At 46.2% G+C, this 22,895-nt stretch overlaps 2 protein-coding genes across 2 annotated transcripts; one reads left to right on the top strand and one right to left on the bottom strand.

Annotated features, from left to right (window-relative positions):
• The first annotated feature begins 13,638 nt into the window (after positions 1-13,638).
• LOC146436862 (olfactory receptor-like protein COR4) lies at positions 13,639-14,565 on the top strand. The gene has a single exon (XM_085063944.1). The coding sequence runs from the start codon at positions 13,639-13,641 to the stop codon at positions 14,563-14,565; it is 927 nt and encodes a 308-aa protein (XP_084920070.1).
• Positions 14,566-17,985: 3,420 nt separating this feature from the next.
• On the bottom strand, positions 17,986-20,951 carry LOC146436861 (olfactory receptor 5AP2-like). The gene is made up of 2 exons (XM_085063845.1): positions 20,037-20,951; positions 17,986-17,997 (listed from the first exon to the last, which is right to left on the bottom strand). Exons 1-2 carry the CDS (start codon positions 20,949-20,951, stop codon positions 17,986-17,988), a joined length of 927 nt encoding a protein of 308 aa, XP_084919971.1.
• Positions 20,952-22,895: the final 1,944 nt, after the last annotated feature.

Below are 22,895 nucleotides of genomic sequence, written 5' to 3'. Positions count from 1 at the left end.
GCCTTCCTTAAAATCTGGCTTGAAATTCTTTTTGCTCTCAATCTCATCTGAAGAAATGTTATCCAGTTCAATTATCCCAGATGACATTTTAATAGTTTCAGTAGACATCAAATTAAAAGCAAAACTGAATTAAAGGAGAGGCCAGTTTTAGTTCAGCTTTCCCAAACTTGCAGTTTGAAAATAACTTCCTATCACAAAAAAAACCCAACAGTCTCTCCAGACTGGAAAAGTCCAAAATGTTCAGGTTCTTTTTCATTAAATCAATGACAGAAAAACTGTATTTCCATGAATCTGTTCTTCCAGCTCTGGAGCATCTGACAAATATTGCAGCTCTTCTCTAAAACCAAAAGCTACTACTTTTAAAAGTTCTGCTGTTCTTGCAGTGACAACAACATTATGAAATTTCTGAATAGCTGCCAGAAAAACAGCAAGGGTAAGCAGAGACATTTGTATGCCTGCTGAGTTGTGGACTTCCTAACTTAAGGAGTCCAACTCACATATTTTTCCCCACTGGTCCAGCTGGGAGTGGCTAATACCAGTGGGAACAAGGACATCCCAATCCATTCTGGCATCCTGCCTTGTTACTTGTGCCACAGTTATGCTTCCTTAGTGAACCCTTAGTGTGGGGTGTGTGCAGGAGGATAAATCACTAAAATCTATGTAATTCCTTGAAAATTAGTGAGAAATGCTTCTCAGTTTCTCCACTTATTATTTTAGAGCATAAAAATGCTTCTTTCTAGGAAAATATTAAGTAAGGGCAATACTAAGGGAAGTGGTTTAATCTTTCAAGCTTTTTTATTATTATTTTCATTTCCTTAAATGCAATGAAATCTCACCAGAAGTCAAAACATGGAAATGATCCATCTCTTTCTGAGCTGTCCCAGCAGACTGTGAGCACTCTAAGCAGTGCCAAAGGAGTCACCCACTTGGACATGCTGGGAGGCTTGCAGAGCAGCCAGGCAGGGGCAAGGGGATGCTCTCTTCATTGAGAGGCTTGGAATCACACTGCCAACTCAGAAATTCCTTGAAAATAACACAGGTCATAAAGCATGAACTATTTATGGGGAAAATTGCCAAACCTGAGCTACAGAAAAGGTGATGTGCAATTTGCCAGCTGTTAGCTTGCTATCCCTTTCTTATTTCTTATCTTAAGTGAAAAAATGCAGAGGAAAAGAAAAGATCTATGCAGCCATGCAGCTTTAACTAAACAGTCCCTTGTCCTGCAAAAACAGGACAAATCCAAAATCCTAAACTCGACTTGAAAAACATTGAAATGTCTGTTTAAAAATAAGTCAGGTTTTAAACTGAGTTGCTGATTATCCTCAACAATCTCAGTTCAAGCAGGGAGCAGGTGGAGATTCCATGTGCTAGCACTAGAAACATATCCTCAAACAGGACCCAGTTATATTAAAAAAAAAATAGCTCTATTTACCAGTGGGATAATTCTTTAAATATTTAAGGGAATGTCTGTGAGGTAATATCTAGATGGATTATGATCACAGCAAGGAACCCAATTATAAGGCAAAAGGGCTAATACTAATAAGCAGAGAAACACAGAAATGGGACTGTAAAAATCAATCACAGGGGAAGCTTACCAAGGAGACCAGAAATATGTGACAGTCCTGTTTTCATTTCACTTCAATTAATGCACATCAGGGTAGGAAAAGCTTGGTCAAAGTGTCACAACACTAAACAAAACTTTAGAAAGGGTTATATAACAGGAAAAACAAACAAGTGTGTGATTTGGAAGGCAAACCCAGCATGGCTTACACCAAGAAAAAGAAACGGGAAAATATCAGACAAAATCCATTGCATCTTTTTTTAAATAGCCCTTTATTCCAGTTCTTCTTAAATATGTAAAGTCTGGTTATGTCATTATTGCTGGCTGAAGTAATCTTACTTTGTCTTTTGAATGAAACTTCCCCAGATGAAAATGTTGGTTGCTAAATTTTTCAGAAATTTTGCAGGAGGTAACAGCCTTATCAATTGACACTACAAAAAAAAAATCACTTAAATTGCACTTCTCTACTCATAAAAATGTAAAAATGCATTTTACATGGAGTGGTTAAATAAATGAGTCCAGTGTGGCAAAACTTGTAAAGAAAGGAGCAGCTTAATCCTCTAAAGGCAGAACACCACAAATGCCCAGAGGGTGGATCATTTGTCCAATATGCAGTGTCTCAAGAACTTTATCTTAGCTTTTCCTGGATTCTGTTAACTTTTCCTGGATATGTGAGCAGTTTCACTTCCTGTACAAACCTTTATCTGAAGGGTTTAAGTTTCTCCAGTAACATAATTATCAATGTGATCATTTTTTTTCTCATTATTATGATGCTGCTGTTAAGTTTCCCATGTAACTCTGAATATGTAAATCAGTCAAGGGCATGTTGAGTCTTCAGCAATCTGTGACTGTGTGACACCCTGGTCACTCAAACCAAGATTCTTTCACTCTGGAAAGGGGCAAAGGAGAAAAATGCCAACCAGATATTCTCAAGAGGTAAAAATACACAAAAGTTTACTGGCAAAAAAGAATAAATACAACCTGACATCACTTATCACAGCATAGACTTAGCCCATTAAACACAGAAAACCTTATAACCATTTGATGTTACATTCTGTGAGAAAAGGGTTAGAAGAAGAAAAGAAGAAAAACAAAAAGACTGGAAAGATACAGAAAGACAGACATAGCTAGCAACTCCTGGGTTCCAGCAATGTAAGGCTCCAAGATGAAGGGAGGGTTAAAGCCAACCAACTCTGCTGCAGAGTAAGGGACATACTTTAAAAGGTGAGGAAATAGCTCAGTAATTCCAGTGTTTTGTTACATTTTGTACATTTCTGTGTTAAGGAAACTTCCCATTCTGACCACTCAGGAAGTAGTCTTGCAGTCACACTCCCACTACCAGAGACTTTAACTGGTGGGACTGAAGCCTCTCCACAGTGGGCAATGCCAGGGAGCCTTGTGGGTGCTTTGGCTGACTCCCTACACACCCCACTCTCACACAGTCACACCAGGTCTCCTTACCTGTTCAACACCAGATTTTCCACAATATAGTTTCAAACTGTTCCATTAAGCAACTTAGTCATGCCAGAGAGACACAGAAACAGCTTGAGCTGGGTGCCTCTGAGGAAGGAACCTAAACAGACAAACCCCTTGGCTTTTAAGTCCTCCATTCTTGCTGTGTCCATCCACCTAGGTGGCACCTCTGGTCTTCATGCCCTTTGCTATCCAGCTCCTGTCATGTCTCTCTGTGTATTCCTCAACAGAGGTGTAGAGGACACAATACTCTCAGCAGAGGGAAAGGCCAGCAGCAGCATTATGTCCAGAAACCTTTTATGCAGAAGAAATTCAGTGGAAGTATTCAATGTTGGAACTCTACTCCAAATTTTGAACCTGGGGGGTCCCTTACTTTAGGAAGGGAAATGACTATTCCTATTGCTGCTGCTGCTGCTGCCCATCAGAGATAAAGGCCATCAAGATGTTTCTGTCCTGAAAACTTTGTGGGAGCAATCCTTGGACATATTAATTATTGGATATGTTATTCAGATTTTGATGGCAGGCTCTTGGATGTGTTTGAAAGTGCTTTACCATGGGAAAGAAAGTGTCCAGCCCTAGTATTAGAAAGCTACAGCTTTCTAACCTGGCACAGCTTTCTAACCTGGCACATTGTGGAAGCAAGCCCTGGATTGCATTCAGTAGTTGAGTACAGCTACAAATTTCATTTGTTGAAATTGAAACCAAGCACATTTCTGTCCTGACACATTTTGTTTGAGTTATTAACTTTGGATCTGCACTTTGAGCTGCTCAGCTAGCCGTGGTACATTTCCTGGTTTTGCAAATAAACATTGCCATCTCGTGGAACTGTTGAATGGTGACAGAGGGAGACAAAAAGCCAAGAGCTTTTTCTCCTAGCACCTTTGTGTGGGAGCAGTAAATGAAGGCATTCAATTTTGGATCCTAGTTCTGCAAGACTGAAAGAACAAGATCCTGCATGCATCTGGGAAGGAAAGGGAATAGTCTTATTGTTGGCAGCGCAGTTTGTAGGCTGAAAAAGAAGGGTTCAATCCAGCTCAACTTGCTCTTTCTTCTGGGAACTTTTTCTGTGGGACTAGTTGCTGAATGTTTTTAGTTTTTAATTTTGTAACTGGTCTCTGCAAGAAAATCTACAAGTGTATGTAGGGCTGAAGATGAAAACACATAGACCTGTGTGTCATGCAGTTTATAAGCTGTGAGAGGAAAGTGAAAAGCTCTGGATTTTTGTTCTAGGACATTTAGTATGGTAACACTTTACTAGACCTTTTAAGTTTTGAAGCTAAGCTCTGCAACAGTACTGCAGTCCAGTAGGAAACAGCATAGCTCTGTTGCATGTCTAACTAGCTTTTTCTAGCTCTCTTCCTTTTCTCCTTCTGTCTTACTCTGTGCCTCTCTTTCTTTTCCTACTTCTCTTTGCCTGGACCTTTGGGGAAAATAGCATTTCGTACATCTCAAGGTTTTTCCCAGTTGGGCTAAGTTTATGCTAGGTAAATGCTAAATTAACACTGAGTACTGCTAGGATAAGTAGTAGAATATTGAATTCTGTGTTGTATTTCATTCTTTGCCAAAGATGGTTGATTTTTGAGCTTCTGCTTTTGCTATTCTTGCCAGTAAGCTGTAGTGTGATTTTCACCTCTTGCCTATATCTGGTGGGGATTTCTCCTTTGCTCTAAGAGAGAGCAATAGAACCCTGAGTTAAACCAGTGGATCTCAGTGTCCAGGGCTTAACAGGTGGACAGTCAGATCCAGACACATCTCAGTGAGATTAAGGACCTGATCAACAATCAGTAAAGGGAAAAATTCTGTTGCTGGATTGACATCTACAAAGGTTTTGATCAGATTCTGACTGTGCCCTAAACTAGGAACTGACTAAGGGTTAGAGGTATTATTTTACTACCATGCAAATATTACTTCTAATGAAGAAACTGAGGAGAGAGTTTGACATTGCCTGCTACAGCTGTTCTTGGGCTCAGTCAGTGGTCAGGGGGGCAGTCCCTGGCTGCACCTTATCCTGAAAAGTGGGGTCAGCCCTGTCCTCTCTGGTTCCCTGGATGCTCCTTTGTATCCCTGCTCCTGCCAAGGCTCCTTGTGTCATTCTAGGGGTTAAAGTGACATAAGGCAAAAGCACGGTAGGTGTTGTTCTAACAGAGTATAAAGTATAGCTGGAAGCACCTTATCAAGACAAAAATTGGCTCACTGGAGCACTGGAGCCACTATTGAATTGTAGTGACAGTCACACTGGCTTGTTCCCAGATCTTTGTTTATTTACCATTTAAAAGACAGGATGACAGCCAGCTGCAGGCTCTGTGAGAAGGCTGTGTTTGCAAAAGGCTCTGCACGTGGTAAAAGAGTATTCTTAAATATATTAATGACCAAAACAATGTAGGAATAACATCAGCTCCTTCCAGGGTGTGGAGGGTCACCTCACAAACAGGGACAGAGACACAGTACAGGTGTTTCATGCATTCTTTGCCTCTGTCTTCAACACTCACTCCACCCTTCCCAGAGAAAAACATGGATTAACCCATTGGACACTTCAGAGCCCAGAAGAGGGCAAGCCCTGCTCAGCAACAACCAAAGCCTCCCTGTGCTATCCACCACATCCCATCCTGAATCCAAACCCAGCTCTGTGCCACTTACTGAGTAGAAAGGAACCCTATCCCAGTCAAATCCAGACCAGTGCAAACACTCACACAGCTCTTGGGAGAAATCCTAATTTATTTAACACCTCCTGCTCCTCAGATCTGACCTGCCACCACATACACATTCCTCATGTTTGGTGGCCGTCTTGGGGCAGCTTCCCGGAGATGGAGGAACCTCCTGGGTCTCTTGGGGCTCGTCTCTGCCACCAAGCACGGAGTGTTCCCAGTTTTCACAGCCGGCACAGCGTCCTGGGAGCCGTGGGGTGACAGCTGGGGGCTCCAGGATACTTTCTGCTGCACCGCTTGCTCCTCCTGAGAATGCTTCACAGGATCAGGCTGCGCTGCCATTTCTCCTTCTGGGCTTTCCCTGGCCACGTCAGTGCTGAGGAATGCGCTGGGGTGGTTGATGTCCTTGGCTCCAAGGGAGCTGGCAGAGCTGTCCATGGAGTAACTGCTGTACTCAGGCCAGCAGGTCTCACTGAGCCTCTGGGAGGGAGGGAGGCTTTGATGACTGAGGCTCTCTGAGGGAACGGAGGCTCCTGGAAGGTGCTGATTTTCCAAGGGCTGAAGGTTTTCATAAACGGGGAGGCTTTCAGACAGAGGGAGGATCTCAGAGGGCTGGAAGCTGTCAGAGGGTGTGGAAGGTCTTGAAAGGTCGAGGCTCTCAGAGGGATGAAGTTTCTCACAGACGGGGAGGCTCTCAGTGGGAAGAAGGCTCTCGGAATCGGAGAGGCTCTCAGAGGGAAGAAGGTTCTTGGAATCGCAGACGCTCTCAGAGGGATGCAGGTTGTCACAGACAGGGAAGTTCTCAGAGGGAAGAAGGTTGTCGTAGATGGGGAGGCTTTCAGGGGGAATAAGGGTCTCAGAATCTGGGAGGCTTTCAGAGTGAATAAGGTTCTCAGAATCCTGAAGGCTCTCAGAGGAAGGCAGGCTGCAGGCAAGAGGGAGGCTCTCAGCAGGCTGGAAGCTTTCACAGAGAACGGAAGCTCTTGGAAGGTCAATTCCTTCAGAGCAACACACGTTCTCTGATATAGGCAGCCTCTAAGGGGGAGAGAGCCCCTTGGAAGGAGGGAGGCTCTCAGATTGCTGGATGCTGTCACAGAGAACGGAAGCTCTTGGAAGGTCAATTCCTTCAGAGCAATGCTTGTTCTCTGAGACAGAGAGGCTCTCAGCAGGAGAAAACCCCTTGGAAGGAGGGAGGTTCTCAGAGGGCTGGAGCTTCTCGCATGGCTGGAGGCTGTCAGAGGCAGTGGAGGCTCCCGGCAGGATGGCAGATCTCTGACAGCCTGATGTTCTCTTGTGGGTGAAGGATCTCCGATGGCAGGAAATCCTTGAAAGGGTGGGAGCTCTCCCAGGGATGCAGATCCTAGGTGTGAGCAGCCTCTTGAAGCGACGGAGGCTCCTGGAGGAGCTGCACGAGCCACAGCAGGGCAGGTGGCCTCGCTTCACCAGCTTCTCCAGTTGTGCCCACAACACCTTCCACATCCCAGAATAAAGTGGCTCACGTGTCCCATGGCATGCCCACAGCAACAGCATCATTTCCTGCAGCTGCTGGGCCACAGCCAGGCAGGGGCCACAGCTGCAGGGGCTGCCCAGGGGGCTGGTGGGAGCACGTGGCCGCTTGCCAGGGGTCACCCGAGGCCTGGAGCACCTGGGAGCCACATGGGCTCCTCGGCTCCTCCGTGAGCCTCTGGGCAGAACCCCAGCATGCTTACGATTCTTTATGATACTTCCATGCTGCCTCCATGGCATCCAGTGGCCAACAGCCCACCAGATAGCCACAGCAGCCAGCAGCAGGAAAAGTGCAGACATGACGACACCGACGGCGCTCATGGCTCCAGGGCGTAGCATCGCGATTGCACTGGCAGCTGCGCCTGCTGGCCCCTCTTATATAGCTGAGGCACGGCTTTGTGACCTCACAGTGCCGTGGGCCAGCAGAGCCCTGTGACATCCCAGCCCTGCCTCACACCAGTCGGAATTTACCCGTGAGATTTTGCATCCGCAATGAAACCCACAGTGAAAAGCAGGATTATAATCAATGAAAGAAATTATTCTGAACACCAGGAGAAGATGTTCTTATTTTGAAACATGAATTGTGTACAACAAGGGAATTGCATATAGTATGTAACTAACTATACTTTTGCTTGTATAGCTAAATGTATTGTTGCCTGAATGGTCATTGTGTGTTAGACTGCCTTGTCATTGTTTGCTAGCTGCCAATCTTAATAACCACAGTAACTGTGAAGAGGTATAAGAGCAGCAGCAGAGAATAATAAAAAACCTTTACTTCTTATGGCTCTGGATTACAAGTGTGTGTCTCATTATGTGTGTCTCAAAAAAGGGACAGGTTTGTGAGAGCAGAGCAGAGAATGGACAAACCAGCTTCAGCAGGGTGACAGCTTCATCCTTATATGTACAGAATCTAATAGAAATGTAACCCAGCAGTGAACCCAAAGCCTGTGGCAATTATTCATGGCAATAATTGCACTTTCTTCTCCTGCGGTTTCTGGCAAAGGTAGACCCAGAATGTCTTTGGGCCCAGGCAGAAGGAGAAGCAGCAAATGGAGTTGGGAGAGTTTCTGTGAGTCCCTACGAGATCATGATTTTCTCAAATACTTCCAAATAAGTCTGAATAGGAAAACATGGTAACATTTTTCACATGAGGTTTTTGTGTCAAAAAAACAAGATGATTTGATGAGAGATTGTTGGAGGTTGGGGGGCATTGGAATTTTTTCTCCAACCCTGTTACTAAGCAACAAATAATTGGGTGATTAGAGATATCAAGTCTTTTGTAAGAGACAAAAGGTTGTGCTAGGTGGGGCAGGGGAAGGAAGCAGCCAGCCGTTTGAGACTGGCACTCGTTCTGTCAGACACCTGGAGGAAAGGGACTGCTCTTCGCTTCTGGCTGCAACCGCAGGAGATCCAACTGTGCTCTGTCTTCTCCTCCTGACTGGGTGAGCTTTGATTCAACCTCTTTCCCACTGGGAAGCGCACGATTTCCCGGCTGCGTTTCTCGCAGCAGCTGCCGGGGAGTCCGGCTGTCCCTGCCACCCACCCTGCCTCCACCGCACGAGACCGCAGCGTCTGCCATGACTGCAGAGTCCTTGCTGCCTCGCTGGCTAGCTGGGGAGAGCCAGCCCTTGCCCCCCTGCCGCCCTGCTCATCGCTCCAGGCTGCCTGCCTGCCTGCTTTCTCAGCTCCCTGCCATTACCAGCTGCGTGAGGCTGACCTGACCCTGCGCCACAGCGCCACCTGCAGCCACTCAGCAGTCATCGCAACAGCCCTGCCCGGCCAGGAGCTCAACAGCGCCCCTGCTGCTCACGACAGTGATTACACCCCACGGGAAAAGGCTTGGCAGCTCAAAAGTCATCTGCTATTGGTTTTCTGGTTCTATTTGTGGTTGCTATTATTGTTATTGCTTGTTTATAGATACTAGTAAAGAACTGTTATTCCTTTTCCCATACCTTTCCCTGAAAGCCCTTGATTTCAAAATTAAAATAATTCGGAGGGAAGGGAGATCACATTCTCTGTCCTAAGGGAGGGTTCCACCTCTCTTAGCAGGCACCTGTCTTTCAAACCAAGACAGAGATTTGTTGAAACCTAGAAATGTGCTGATGTTAATACTTTTGATAGAAGCAAAGCATCTGCATACACTTGTCAGAAGACTGTGAAGGGTAAGTGAGGAGCTGAATGACACAAGCAGGAAAACATCTGGACATGTGATTTGATTTCACAAGGTGTTACAGGTTGCTGTCTCAAATGTCCACATGTCAGTAGAGCTGGATCAATATCCTTCAGTGGAAAGGGAAGCTTGTCTTGTGTTCCTAGCTTCACAATAGCTTCAGTTTTGCCCAAGGAAGGGTGTGCTGGTTTTGCTGCTGTGTTCAGCCAGAATAGTGCTGTTTGGTAGCTCCTTGAAGAAGCAGCAGAACCCTGGATTCATGTCCCTTGGATTGCCTTGCTGTCCAAGACAAGGACTAAAGGTGAGTGCCAGAGCTCCCAGCGCTGCCTTGGAAGTCAGGAGTGACTGGCATCTTATGTCCTGGTTCTGCTTAGGAGATTGCTCAGGTGTACACCTAATGGTTTTTTTCTATCCTTTGACTTTCTGGGTGGAAGTAAAAGCGTCCTTCCTCTGCCTGCTTTCTGTAATTCCAGGATCAGTCATTACTCTGTCATGGCAGCTAATTATCCTCTGAAATGGGCAGTGGAAATGCTGCCTGAAGTGTGGTTCCACAGCAGATGTGAGCAAGCTTTCTGCAGAGGTTCAAACAGCTTGTGACTTACTGAAATACTGAGGCCTGAGCAACAGCCTTGAGCTGAAGTTGAGCTCTGGGTGAACCTTCAAAGCAGATGCTGTATGTGTGTTCTCTCATTAATGAAATGTACAGGATCATTACTGCAAGGATCTCGGTATCTGCTCATTAAAAAAAACGTGTATTGACCTTTCTGTACTGAGAAGCTCCACAAGGCCCTGAAATCAACCCAGGGGCCTTGCTGGGAGGTCCATGGTCTAAGGTAACTCCCTGGGTTGCTCCCTGAGCCCTGGCCAGGCTTTGGGAGAAACCCAGGAGGAGGCTGAAGCCAGATGTTCCCACACTGGAAGTTGTGTGATCTTGTTTATTGCACGCTGTCCAAGCTGGGCTCTGTCCCAGCACAGTCAGAAGCCTCTTTGCCTGTGGGTGGATTAACCTGCAGGAATTCCCAGTTCTGGCAGGGGCTCTCCAGTGCTTGGCTGTGACAAGAGCTTCCCCAGCTGCTGTGCAGCTCTGTAGGATAATGAAATATTAAGGTCGCTGGTGCTGTATCTTTGTAATCCCTGTAGGCAATCTTTGGTAGCAATGCTGAGGTGCACTGCTGAGCTTCTCCTTTGGTAATTCCTTGCTGCTTTGAGCTGTAGTAAATGACACTTAATTCCTGAAGTTGGTGTCTGTGGTTTTGGTGCTGACCCTGCCCACTGGCAGAACAAAATTCATGTAGTCTGGCTCTATCAGAAAGAAAAGTCACTTTTCAAATCTAAATGTAAGGAATAGGTCCTGTTTAAAATTCCTGAATGGGATGAGCTTCCCTGTCGTTCACTGGTTCTCAAGTGGTCCATGGTTGGAGGATTGTGTGAGCAGTCAGGAAATTAATTAAAAGAAGCTGAAGCCCTGGATGTATAAAATGAATCCAAAATTTGCATAATAAAAGGGGAGAAAAGCTAGGTTTGGGAAGACAAGGATGGATTTTTTAAACAGTGTATCTGAAGCAGCACCAACAGAAGGAACAAGTGTTGTTGGAATGCTCCCACATGGGGTGACAAGTGTGTGATTTGCACAACTAAATGGTAATTTTACAGTTCCAGAATAACCTGCTTGGTGGTGAGTTGGACACTTAGCTGACTGTAGCCAAAAATTCTGGTGTTGGGGTGGTGCAGTCGGAGTGTAAGTAAAGAAGGGGATGAGTGGAGCAAAACCAAGTGAATAGAGGGATTGCAGGAGCAGGAGTACAGTGGGATCCTGATAAATGGGATTGAGATGTTTGGGATTCTATGGATTCTGAGGAGGCTGGGTCCCCAGATGGATTCATAGATGTGAGACTGCCATGGAGATGAAAAATGGAATTCGAGGCTGATGGACAGCAGATGAGGAGGGATGTGATAGAGGATTATAGTCAGCATGAAGTAAATCATACAACGGAATGGTTTAAACAAAGGCTAAGCAAGTCCTTGCTCCTTGGGTGGTGTATTTGCACAACCAGGGAGCATCAGGGTAACCCTGGATTCAGGGGTCTCTTAAGGAGTTCTTAATCTTGAGCTCAGATTTGTTTGTGCAAGATGCATTTTGAATTAATGTTCACAACCCTGATTTGTCTGCTTGGGCTGCTCAGGAATGTGACACTGAATATCCTACAGAAAATAATTGGGCAGGACCCGAAGGTCAGTGGTGTACTTTGTGAGATTGTATACAAAGAATAAAGGAGGAAGGAATGAAATTGGCTATTTTACAGGGAAGCATGCTTAGAAGAGGAATGGCCTGAAGTCGAGTCAGGGGAGCCTTAGGATGGATATTAGAGAAAGGTTTTTCCCCCCGAGGATGGTTGGGCACTGGAACAGGATCCCCAGGGCAGTGGGCACTGCACCAAGCCTGGCAGAGATCAGAGGAGTGAATTGAACCATGCTCTTGGGCACATGGTGTGACTCTTGGGGATGGTTCTGTGTGGGGCTGAGAGATGGACTCTGTGATCCTTGTGAATCCCTTCCAACTCAGCATATTCTGTGATTCTCCTGGATTCTTGCAGCCAGTCTTCATAGAATCCTGGAATAGTTTGGTTTGGAAGAGACCTGAAAGCTCATCTTGTTCCACACCCCTGCCATGGGCAGGGACACCTCCCAGTAGACCAGGTTTCTCCAGCCTGGCCTTGAACACTTCCAGAGATGGGACAGGTGAGCTGTGGTTTGGGTACAAGGAATTTAGACTGGGTAGAAAGGTGGTTCAACATCTCTGGTGCCTGGAACTGCTGATGGCTACCAGCTCCCATGGGATTGTGCCCCACCAGTGAGGTCCCCCCCAGCTCCCTAGTGTTACAAGGCCAAACATGGCATTTGTGGAGCTAAAAAATCTCCAAAAATGCACAAAAATTGGACACAACAGGTGCAGTGTTGCTCTGTGGTTGCTGTGGAGAAACCCCAAAGCCCTGTGGCTACCTCAAGGTGAGATCATCTCCTCTGGGCAATTGCCTTGAAATTCAGAATCTCAGAGAAGAGATAACAACCCACTTTGGGCTTTGTCACTCTCCTGGGGCTCCAAGAGTCCCCAAATCCCCAAATTGCATGGAATAACAAAGGTGTTTACTGACAAAGGTATATTTTCAGACTCCTTTCTAGAGTTCCAGGGAGGTGCACCTAACATTCACCTCCAAGAGCATCAGGAGGAAAGCAGGGAGAGTGCAGAGATGTAGGAGAAGATCATCCTGGAGAACCATGAGCCAGGACAGCGCATGCTGAGCCACCCATCTCCTCTTGTTTTCTCTTGCCAAGAAGAAACACCTTCAGTTTTCATCTCAGGTCCTATCTGGAGGCTCCTGGGCTCCAGCTCCTCATTGTACTCAGGACTTATCACCAAATGCAGGTGATGCACAGCAGGTGTGTGGTGAGGACACCCTGTTGGAATGCTTGCTCTGGAAACTTCTCCTCACTGACCACAAAGGGCTCCTGGATGAGGACTGGAATATTTCCTGTAAGGAACCCTTGTGGATCTTACCATTGCTGATATAAGGCACATCTAAAAGGTGATTTTTAAAATATTTTCCCCAAGAAAATGCTTTCAGGAGGAGGTAGCTGAGCTTTGGGTGTTGCACATTTTCATTTGAGGGCTGCAGGAGCAGGGCAAAGAGCTGGGAGAATCTTTTAGAGCCAAAAGAGTGTGTCCATGAGGGAGGGAAGGCTTCATTAGTCAGGAAGTTTTGGATGCCCCTGGATCCCTGGAAGTGTTCAAGGCCAGGTTGGATGGGGCTTGGAGCAACCTGGTCTAATGGAACATGTCCCTGCACATGGAGTGAGGGTGGAATGAGATGGTCTTCAAGATCCCTTCCAACCCAAACACTTCTGGAATTCTATAGAAAAGACAGACAAAGCAGATGTTTGGCAGATGTCAACACAAGGATGAAGAATCAATTCTGTGCTCTCTTTTACAGGTTTTATTGGGTTTCTCCAAGTTACAGGTTGTGCTGGATGATCTCAAAGTCCCAGAGTGAACACACACAGGGGATTAAAGGCAGCACCAAGGTAAAGCTACTCAGGGTTGTGTAACCAACAGCTTCTCCCTAACTGTGCCTTGACTTCTGCCCAGGTTTTTCTAATTGATCTGTACCTAAACTCTCACTTTAGATATTGTAGGGTTGCCTTCAAGCAGATCCCACCGGAAAGAGGGTTTTCTCCTGGAAAAAATGTCCAGCAAGGAGTTCACAGAGAGAACACACTTTGAAGGAATGTCAGGATGGAATTGCACCCAAGCAACAGAGTTCATCTTGGCAGGGTTCACCGCGGACCCAGTGACTCAGGTTGCCCAATTCCTTCTGTTCCTGCTCATTTACCTTGTCACCATCCTGGGAAACCTGGGGATGATTGCCTTGATCAGAGTCAGTCCCGTGCTCCGCTCCCCCATGTATTATTTCCTGGGCAACCTGGCTTTTGTGAACCTCTGCACTTCCACCCTTGTCACCCCCAGGATGTTGGTTGGGGTTTTGTTGAGGAGGAAGGGAATCACTTATGCTGGGTGCATGGCTCAGGTGTTCAGTTTTGACCTGTTTGGGGCCACTGAGTGCTCTCTGCTGGCCACAATGGCCTATGATCGATACATGGCCATTTGCCACCCCCTGCTCTACCCCCTTGTCATGTCCCCAGAGCGCTGCTTCCGCCTGGTCACTGGGTGCTACCTCCTGGGGCTGACCAATGGTGTGGCACAAACCATTGGCATGTCCAGCTTGTTCTTCTGTGGCTCCAGTGCCATCCATCTGTTCTTCTGTGACATTTCCCTGCTGATCTCACTCTCCACCTCTGACAACACCCTCAGCCTCATCATCCAGAGGACTTTATCATCTTTACTCGGTGTTCCCAGCATCCTGGTGATCCTGGTGTCCTATGTGGCCATCATCTCCACCATCCTGAGCATTAGATCAGCCCAGGGCAAGCGCAAAGCCTTCTCCACCTGTGCCTCCCACCTCATCACCGTCACCACCTTCTATGGGGCATTGATTTTCATGTACTTAATCCCCAAGTCACACACCTCCAGAACAGGAGATAAATGGGCTGCTGTGCTCTATACCATGGTGACCCCCATGCTGAACCCCTGGATCTACAGCCTGAGGAACCAGGAGGTGAAGGAGGCTTTGAGAAGACTCAGGGACACAAAATAAGCTTGGATGTTGTAACATAATGACTAAATAAAATGGAGATGCTGGTGATATCCTGGGAGTTTTGTTAAATATCTCAGAGGGACATTTTTGGTGTCTTTTGCACTTTGACTTAGATGGTTTGCTGGTTGATTCAATATCAGCTGAGAGGAACCTTTTCCCTCCTATTTTGGTGTTTGGATGAGGTTTGGAGCAGCCTGGTCTAGTGGAAGATGTCCTTCCTCTTGGCAGGGCAGCAGAACTGGATGAGCCTTAAGGTCCCTTCCAACCCAAACCATTCCCAGATTCTGTGAAAGGTTTGGTGTTAATGTTTTGGTGCACAAGTATTGCACATGTGAAAAAAAGCAAAAATCCCCCAAATTAGTGTATTTTCTCACCCTGTGCCAGGTCCATGCTGAAATTCAGAGTGATGGGGCTCTCCTAGAGAGATGGAATAACTAGGGATGGAGGAGAAGCTCCTCAGTTAGGTTAAATCAAGCCAGGATCAATGTAGTTTGCTGATTTATTAATGACACACAATTCACAGGCACTCAGGATCAGCCAGCTGAATCCTTTGTCCCCAAAGCCTATTGGTAATTCCCTGGTTAATATTTAATCCAGCTGCCTGGATAAATCCCCCTGAGCTGTTCATGCTCCTGTTCCTCTCTTTTTGGCTCTGCTGACCCCCATGGCAGTGACCCCAAATGTCCTCAACTCACATCCCCAGATGTGGAGACAAAGTCCTCAAGTTACACCAGCAGAGGTTTAGGTTGGATAGAGGGAAAAGTCCTCCATGGAAAAGGCTGTCCAGCCCTGGAACAGGCTGCCCAGGGCAGTGGTGGAATCCCCATCCCTGGAGGGATTTAAAAGCTGTGTGGATGTGGCACCTGGTGACATGGATTAGTGGTGGCCTGGGCAGTGCTGGGGGAATGGTTGGACTTGGTGATCCTAGAGGACTTTTCCAGCCTAATTAGTTCCCTGACTCTGTGATCAGGACCATGAAGTGGGACCTCTGTGTGCAACTCCTGCTGTTCTCCCACCCTTCTGATCCTCTGTAACTGTCCTACTCATGGCATTGCTTAATTTAGGTGCAGGGAAGATTGTACATCTCTTCTTTCAATAAAATGAAAGATTATTTTTAATGTTTTATTTAAAACATCAAACCTCCATAAGTATTAAGACACTTAAACCATAAACCCCAGAGCAACTCTCCTTCCAGGCCCTTACAACCATTGTTTGGTGATATTAAATAATTTAAAAAAATATTTGAAAAATATTTAAAATCTGATTAATATTTTGAGAAGACATTCAATGACTTTGTGTCCCACTGGTCTTCCATTGACCATCACCTGACCTTTAAACAGGAACATGAGCCACAGTTACTGAAACTCCGAGTCTGTGGCCATGGTGACATCGCTCTGTGCGCTGTGGCTTCGTGCTGGAGCTGCTGCTCTCAAACCCAAAAGGTTTTGGCTCTTTGTGCAGGTGGGGATTGGTAAAATGGGGGTGTACTGTGTCCATCTTCTGTGGTCAAGCATTTGACCATGAGAGGAGCTGGAATCACCATGTGGGAAGGAGATGGAACATCCAGCATTGATGTTTCCTCCTGATGGACACACTTTCTTCCTGGGTTATCCTGTGTCCCTGCCCAGGGCAAGGGCTTGGAATGAGATGAGCTTTAAGGTTCCTGCCAACCCCAGCCATTCCAGGATTCTCTGGCCAGTGCAGATGACTGCAGCTGAGTCTCCTGCAGCCATTTTGAAGCATACGTCTCCATCTTCATCTTCATGATCTTCATCTTCATCTGTTCTGATTACAGCTACTATGGGACCATTTCCCTCTTTTATGGGTAAAAGAAAAGACATTTTTCTCTTTGCTCACATAAACATGACTTTGACTCTCTTTGATACCTGGTTCTGACTGCCTGGGTTTTCAGATATCAGGATATCCCATCATGTAAAAATAATTTGCAGCAGACAAGTTCCTGATGTGTTTTGCCTTCTTCCCAATGAGCCCTTGCAGCACTTCTTCAGATCCTGATCTGTGTCCCAGTCCTGGAATCCCCATTTCTTGCACCAGTTCTTTTTAATTCCCTGTGATACCAAGAGACAAATTGTATCTTTCAAAAGTTTAATTTATATATTTTAAGATTATATATATTTTCAGGAAAAAATTTAAATACAAGTTTTCTTTATATAGATAAAGAAGTGTATATATTAAGACCTTTTTACATACAAATCTGCATTATATATATAATTACATCTATACAAAGAAGTGGGACATAAAACCTCACACTTCCATTGAACTTCCTGAAAGTAGTGGCGTTTATTTACTAGTGCAAGTCTCTTCCTTATGGAGCTGCTTCCACAGTCATTAATTTCCATGGGAAATTTCCTGAGTGCCACCACAGAGTGGGCAGTGACCAAACTCAAGGCCCAAGCATACTCAGGGAGCAGAGAACCATCATCTGGCATCTCCCATGGTTTCTGGTGGAATTTCCCACCACTGCTCTCTATCTTGTCATTTGGATCCTATTTTGGTTTTATTATTAAATTGGTTTTGCTTAGTTTTGGGTAATTGTGTGATTTCCCCTCTAAAATAAATCAGGAGGCACAGAGGAAGGAAGGAAGGAAGAACAAATGGTGGGAACTACAGTGAAACTGAGCCCAGAGGCCAGCAGGAGAGGCAGGAATGCTGACCAGGAGCAAATATGGGGGAGAAGCCTTTACAGCATCCCAGAATTATTTTGGCTGGAAAAGCCCTCTAAGATCATGGAGTCAGCTGCTAAGCCAGCAGTAACCCATGTCTGAGCTCAGCCTGTAGTTGGGAATTTCATCTCAGGGGTGAGAGCTGAGAGCCTCTTGAAGAGCCTAAAGGGGCTCCAGGAGAGCTGCAGAGGGACTCTGGGCAAGGGTCTGGAGTGACAGGATGAGGGGGAATAGCTTCACACTGTCAGAGCTTTTCAATTGGGTATGGAGATGAAATTTTTCCCTATTGTGAAGCTGGGGGGGCCCAGGCACAGGTTTCCCAGAGAATCTGTGGCTGTCCCTGGATCCCTGGAAGAGTTCCAGGCCAGCTTGGACAGCGCTTGGAGCAGCCTGGGATAGTGGGAAGCATCCCTGCCCTTGGAAGTGGGTTGGAATGGGATGAGTTTTAAGGTCCCTCAACACAGTCACAATCCCACCACACTGACCCTGCAGCTCTTTGTCTCCTGGATGTGGCAAACAAAGCAGCTGGAGAAGTTCACTTTGTCTTTACCAAGGAAGAAAGTTTCTCCATGGTTTCCCCTTGCTAATTAGTCTCTCGTGGCTCATTAAGAAGGATGACTGAAGTTGTTTAAAAGCCCTCTGAGAAGCTTCCTTGATGATTAGGAAACTTTCTTGGCAAAGCCCAGAAGATCTTGTTAAGCTGATGATTCCTTGAAGGGTGGTTGGTCTCCCAGGATCACTTCTTGCTCTGGGAATGGAAACAGCATCACTTGTGGTGGAAATAGCTGTGAGCACCTGGATGGTGGCACCTGGAGCTCAGGGCCCACTGGTGGGATCTGGAGCTCACACCTGCTGGTGGGCTTTCCTAATTCTTCCTTTCAACCTGACAATCTTAAACTGAAGGAGAGTTGACTTACATTGCCTGGTGGGGAGAAATTCCTCCCTGTGAAGGTGGTGAGGCACAGGTTTCCCAGAGAAGCTGTGGCTGCCCTATCCCTGGAAGTGTTGTAGGCCATGCTGGACAGGGCTTGGAGCAATCTGGTCTAGTGGAAGGTGTTCCTACCCATGGCAGGGGGCTGAAATGGGATGAGCTTTAAATTCCCTTCCCACCCAATTTTGATAACAAAAGTCTCTCTCTTGCCAAGACCTTTGTCATTTCATTACATTTATTCCAACTCTTTTAATCCAGTCCAGATCCACCTTTCCCAGGTAGTAGCCCCCAGCCCTAAAACATCTCTTCTCATGCTGTTTGTTTCCAGAACTGATAGACACTCTTCACCATCCATCTACTTTTCAAAAGGAGTTTAATTCCCACATGACTCCTCAGAACATGACATCTTTACAACACAGTAACAAAGGGAAAATATTGCAGTTTCCACCTTTCCCTGCCACAGCCAAAGCCTGTCCCTCTGTGCAGTCAGAACTCTTCCCACCCCACAAAGGTGTCAACAGGTGAGGGACAAGGTGGAGAAGAGGAGGAAGAGGTGGACATCTCTGCTGAGCTTATCCTGACCACCCAAATGGTGAAGAAAGTTGCAAGATTGCACTCAGTTTGCCCTTAAACCCAACACATAGCCTTTGGAATTCATTAGGATGGGCATGAATTGGGAGTTTTTTCCAGGCCAGGAAAAGATGAAGGATTGCTGGTCTCTCCCCAGTGCTGTGGCCATTCCTGTACCTTCTTTAATGAGCCATGATTTGGAGAACTGTTGTGTTTGCGTTTTTCAGGGCCTTTTCCACACCCAAACAGCTCTCAGCTATCCATAGATCAGGGGTTGAGGATTCTTTCACCTATATAAACTAGACATGTGCTTAAATTTGGGGTGAAATACAACTGTTAGGTTTTCAAGATATGTTTTGGCACTTGAACACTTGCATTCCCCTTGATATTCCAAGGTGTATCTTGAGATCCCAAGTCCCATCAGCTTTGATCCTTCTAAGCCAGAACAAAAATGCACTTTTTAAGCCTTTTGTCTTGTTTTTTTACCAATCAAATGTTAAAATACTCTTGCTCTTCCCAAATGCTCCCTTCCACCCCAGCAACTCTGCTCTAATAAGTAACTCACAGGTAACAAGGAGGAATTTTATTGGAGTTTAGGGATAAGGACAATAATCTTGCAAGAAAAATACACATTCATCAGTGCAAAATAAGTTACAAATCAATAAAATTGTGATTTGTGCATCCTATGAGAAAGAGAAGAATAATTGGAGTAATACTCCAGAACCATTCTGAGTAATTTCTTCTGACAGCCTCGTGGCTGGAAAGGGAATTCAATTCAAGTTTGAGGCTCCCACTCTTGTTTCCTTCCAAGGAAGATGTGACTGTGAGGTTTATTTCTCCAGGATAAATATTGTAATTGAGTTTTGTGAGGAACTGTGGAAGAGCCTATATAAAATTGTGAGGATCAGGGACATATCCAATTATTTTAATGGATCATCTCTTACTTTAGATGAATGGTTTGCTTCCACAAAGGCACGGAGTGGCATGACAATGGGGAAAGGCTTTAAGCTGAGAGCAGGGTTAGATGGGATACTGGGAAGAAATTCTTCCCTAAGGGAATGGTGAGGCACTGTCACAGGTTGTCCAGAGAAGCTGTGGCTGCCCCTGGATCCCTGGAAGAGCTCCAGGCTGGGTTGGATGGGGTTTGGATCAGCCTGGCCTAGTGGAAGGTGTCCCTGCCCATGGTGTGCTGGACCAGATGATCTTTCAGGTCCCTTCCAACCCAAAGCATTCCAGGATTCCCTGATTCCCTGAGCTGCACTTCTTTGATGCCAGCAGCAGCTTACCATCCTCCTCCTGCACTTCCCCAGCGCTGCCTTCACCTCCCTGTTCCTCAGGCTGTAGATGAAAGGGTTGAGCATGGGGCTGAGCACGGTGTAGAAGACAGAGGCCACGTTACCCCGGCTGCCATGCCGGGACGCCGGCTGCAGGTACACGAAGAGCAGCGTCCCGTAGAACACCAACACAGACACCAGGTGGGAGGTGCAGGTGCGGAAGGCTCTGGCCCTGCTGGGCACCGAGTGCATCCCCAGGATGGCGTGGAGGACGCGGCCATAGGAGAGCAGGATGACCACACCGGTGCCCAGCCCGTTGGCCATGGCCAGGGCAAAGATGGTGACCTCACTGCCATGGGTGTCAGAGCAGGCCAGCCTCAGCACAGGGCCGGCATCACAGAAGAAGTGGTCGACCCGGCGGGGCCCGCAGAAGGAGCCCCCAAAGGTGCAGCTGGTGTAGATGAGGGCGCTGAGGGAGGCCACGAGGTAGGACCAGGCCACCAGCTGCCAGCAGGCACGGGGGGACGCGGCCGTGGCGTAAAGCAGGGGGTGGCAGATGGCCACGAGCCGGTCGTAGGCCATGGCAGCCAGGAGGTGACACTCGGCTGTGGCAAAGAGAGCAAAGAGGTGGAATTGTGTCACACAGCCCACCCAGGAAATGGTTTTATTCCCAAACAAGAGGCCCGTGAGCATTTTGGGGGAGATGACAGTGGAATAGAAGACGTCAGCCAGGGACAAATGAGTGAGGAAGAAGTACATGGGGGTGTGGAGGCTGCGAGAGACCCAAACCAAGAGCATCAGCCCGATGTTCCCCACCAAAGTGATGATGTAAATCAGCAGAAAGAGCCCAAAAAGAGGGGCCTGAGCCCAGGGAGTGTCTGTAATTCCCAGGAGGATGAATTTGGGCTGTGTATGGTTTCCTCCCATGGCCAGGTGTTACCTGCTGAGACAAAGAGAACAAATGCATCAAAATGGTAAACCTCAGAGTTTCTCTTTTGGGCAATATTTGACTCCAATCAGTCACTGTTTTAATTGCCACTTCTTGGTATATTCCATATATTTTCCAAAAATAAATTCTAAACTTTTTTACTTACCAGTTGAGGTGCTTAGAAAAGAATGCGTGGCTTAAAGCGACACAAATGGTGAATTTGCTTCTTTGTGCTTGGATGCATAAAGTTTGGATTTATTCCATAAAAGAATCAGATATTTATTCCCTTTTGGTTTGAAAGAAGTTTCTTTCAGAAGTTACCTTGGAGGAACCTCATCAGAGATCACATAAACCTGGAGCAGAAGAAAGTCCTAATCCAAGTGAAATCCTACATTACATCACAGTAGGAATATTTTCTCTTAGCTTTTAATTATTAATGCAGAAGGCTGATTTAACAACTGTATTCTGCTGACAATTCTTTATAACTAAATAAGACTCACCCTTAATACTTCCATAAATCCATTTATGTTGCTTCAGCTGCCTAAGGAAAATAAAAACCAATCTGCACAAGCCATTACTCCCATTTATTATAAAAACTCCTACTTTTGCAAGGCTGTTTTCTGACACAGCCCCAAAAAAAGAGGATGGGAGGACATGAAGAAGGAAGTCAACTTCTTTCTCTTGGATTTACAGCTCCTCCTGTGCCCTCGCTGTGGTGATTGGAGCCAAGGGTTTATCCCAAATGCAGCAGAGAACATCCAGGCTGATGTGGAGAGAGATGTGCTCCTTCCCTGACTCCAACAGCTGAGCCTGTGGGTGACAGGGCTGTAAATATGTTCCCTCTGCTCTCCTGGGATAAAACCCTCGGGCCTCCTCATGGCAGAGCAAATAAACAAAGAAAAGAGCAAACAAAAAGGGGTAACATGGAATTCTGAAACTCATTGTGCTCCAGGGATCTCAAATCTCTCACGTGCAGGAGCCACCAGGACACACGGCACCAGCAATGACCGGCTGGTCAGAGAGTCCCCAAGTGTCACACAAAGCATCTCTGGCTCCAGCTCTGGAGCTGCTGATGTCCCTCTGTGGACATCCAACAGCCCAGTTTTCCTTCAAGGATGGGATTATCCACCTTGAATTGCCTGCAGCCCGGATGTCCTACCTGAGCAGGTGGCTCTGGACACTTGGAGGCAATGATTAATTGTCTCAGAGTGAACTAATCTGCATTAATCACCCCATCTGGGGGCTCCATCCACACCCTTGACCCACAAACTCTATTGAAGCTCAGCCCAAGGAGTTTGTTCCCCTCAGGACTTATCCTGGAGAAGTCCTGGTTGTCAGTTTCACAACATGTGCACATCCCTGCATTCCTTTTATCTGCACCATGCTTTGATCAGGGACCCAACTCAGACCCAGGACTGAGTTGGCTTTCAGATGTTTCAGTGTCCTGGAGTTCAGAAAAGAGTATAAAACATGAATTTATTGTTCTGAACTTTATCCAGTGTGAGTGATATATAATTTAACGGTTTGATAAACTGGATTAATAATTAAAATGAATAACTGATAAATAAAACCATATAGAATTTAGGTCAACCTTGGACCTGCCTCATCATCACCTGCTCACTTGGTGGCCTGGAGTATTGGCTGAGAGAACATCAGGAGACTTGGAATAAATCTGGTTGTTACTTATAAAGCAAGCTGGAAGGTGGAAAAATAAGGTTTTGGAGGAAGTTGGTGGTAATTTGGTGCAATACAGTCCTGGAGAGAGATAGAGTAGGTCTGATGTGGAGGAGAAATGGTCATGAAAGAAAAAATTGCCATTTTTCTGGGAACATGCACAAAGGGAGAGGAAGGATTTAATGATAAACAGTTCAAAGGTTTATATTTAATTACTTGATAATTATTTTGCTTTTTTTACAAGTTGTTTTGCCTTCTTCGTTGTCCTT

Source organism: Lichenostomus cassidix, chromosome 5, assembly GCF_008360975.1.
Source record: "Lichenostomus cassidix isolate B80296 chromosome 5, HeHo_3.0, whole genome shotgun sequence".
NCBI lineage: Eukaryota > Metazoa > Chordata > Aves > Passeriformes > Meliphagidae > Lichenostomus > Lichenostomus cassidix.
Note: the sequence above shows the minus strand (reverse complement) of the source record. Positions and strands in the feature narration are given on the sequence as shown.

Coding starts and splice junctions, on each gene's coding strand:
- LOC146436862 (XM_085063944.1), top strand. CDS start 13,639: ATGTCAGGATGGAATTGCACCCAAGCAACAGAGTTCATCTTGGCAGGG.
- LOC146436861 (XM_085063845.1), bottom strand. CDS start 20,951: ATGGGAGGAAACCATACACAGCCCAAATTCATCCTCCTGGGAATTACA.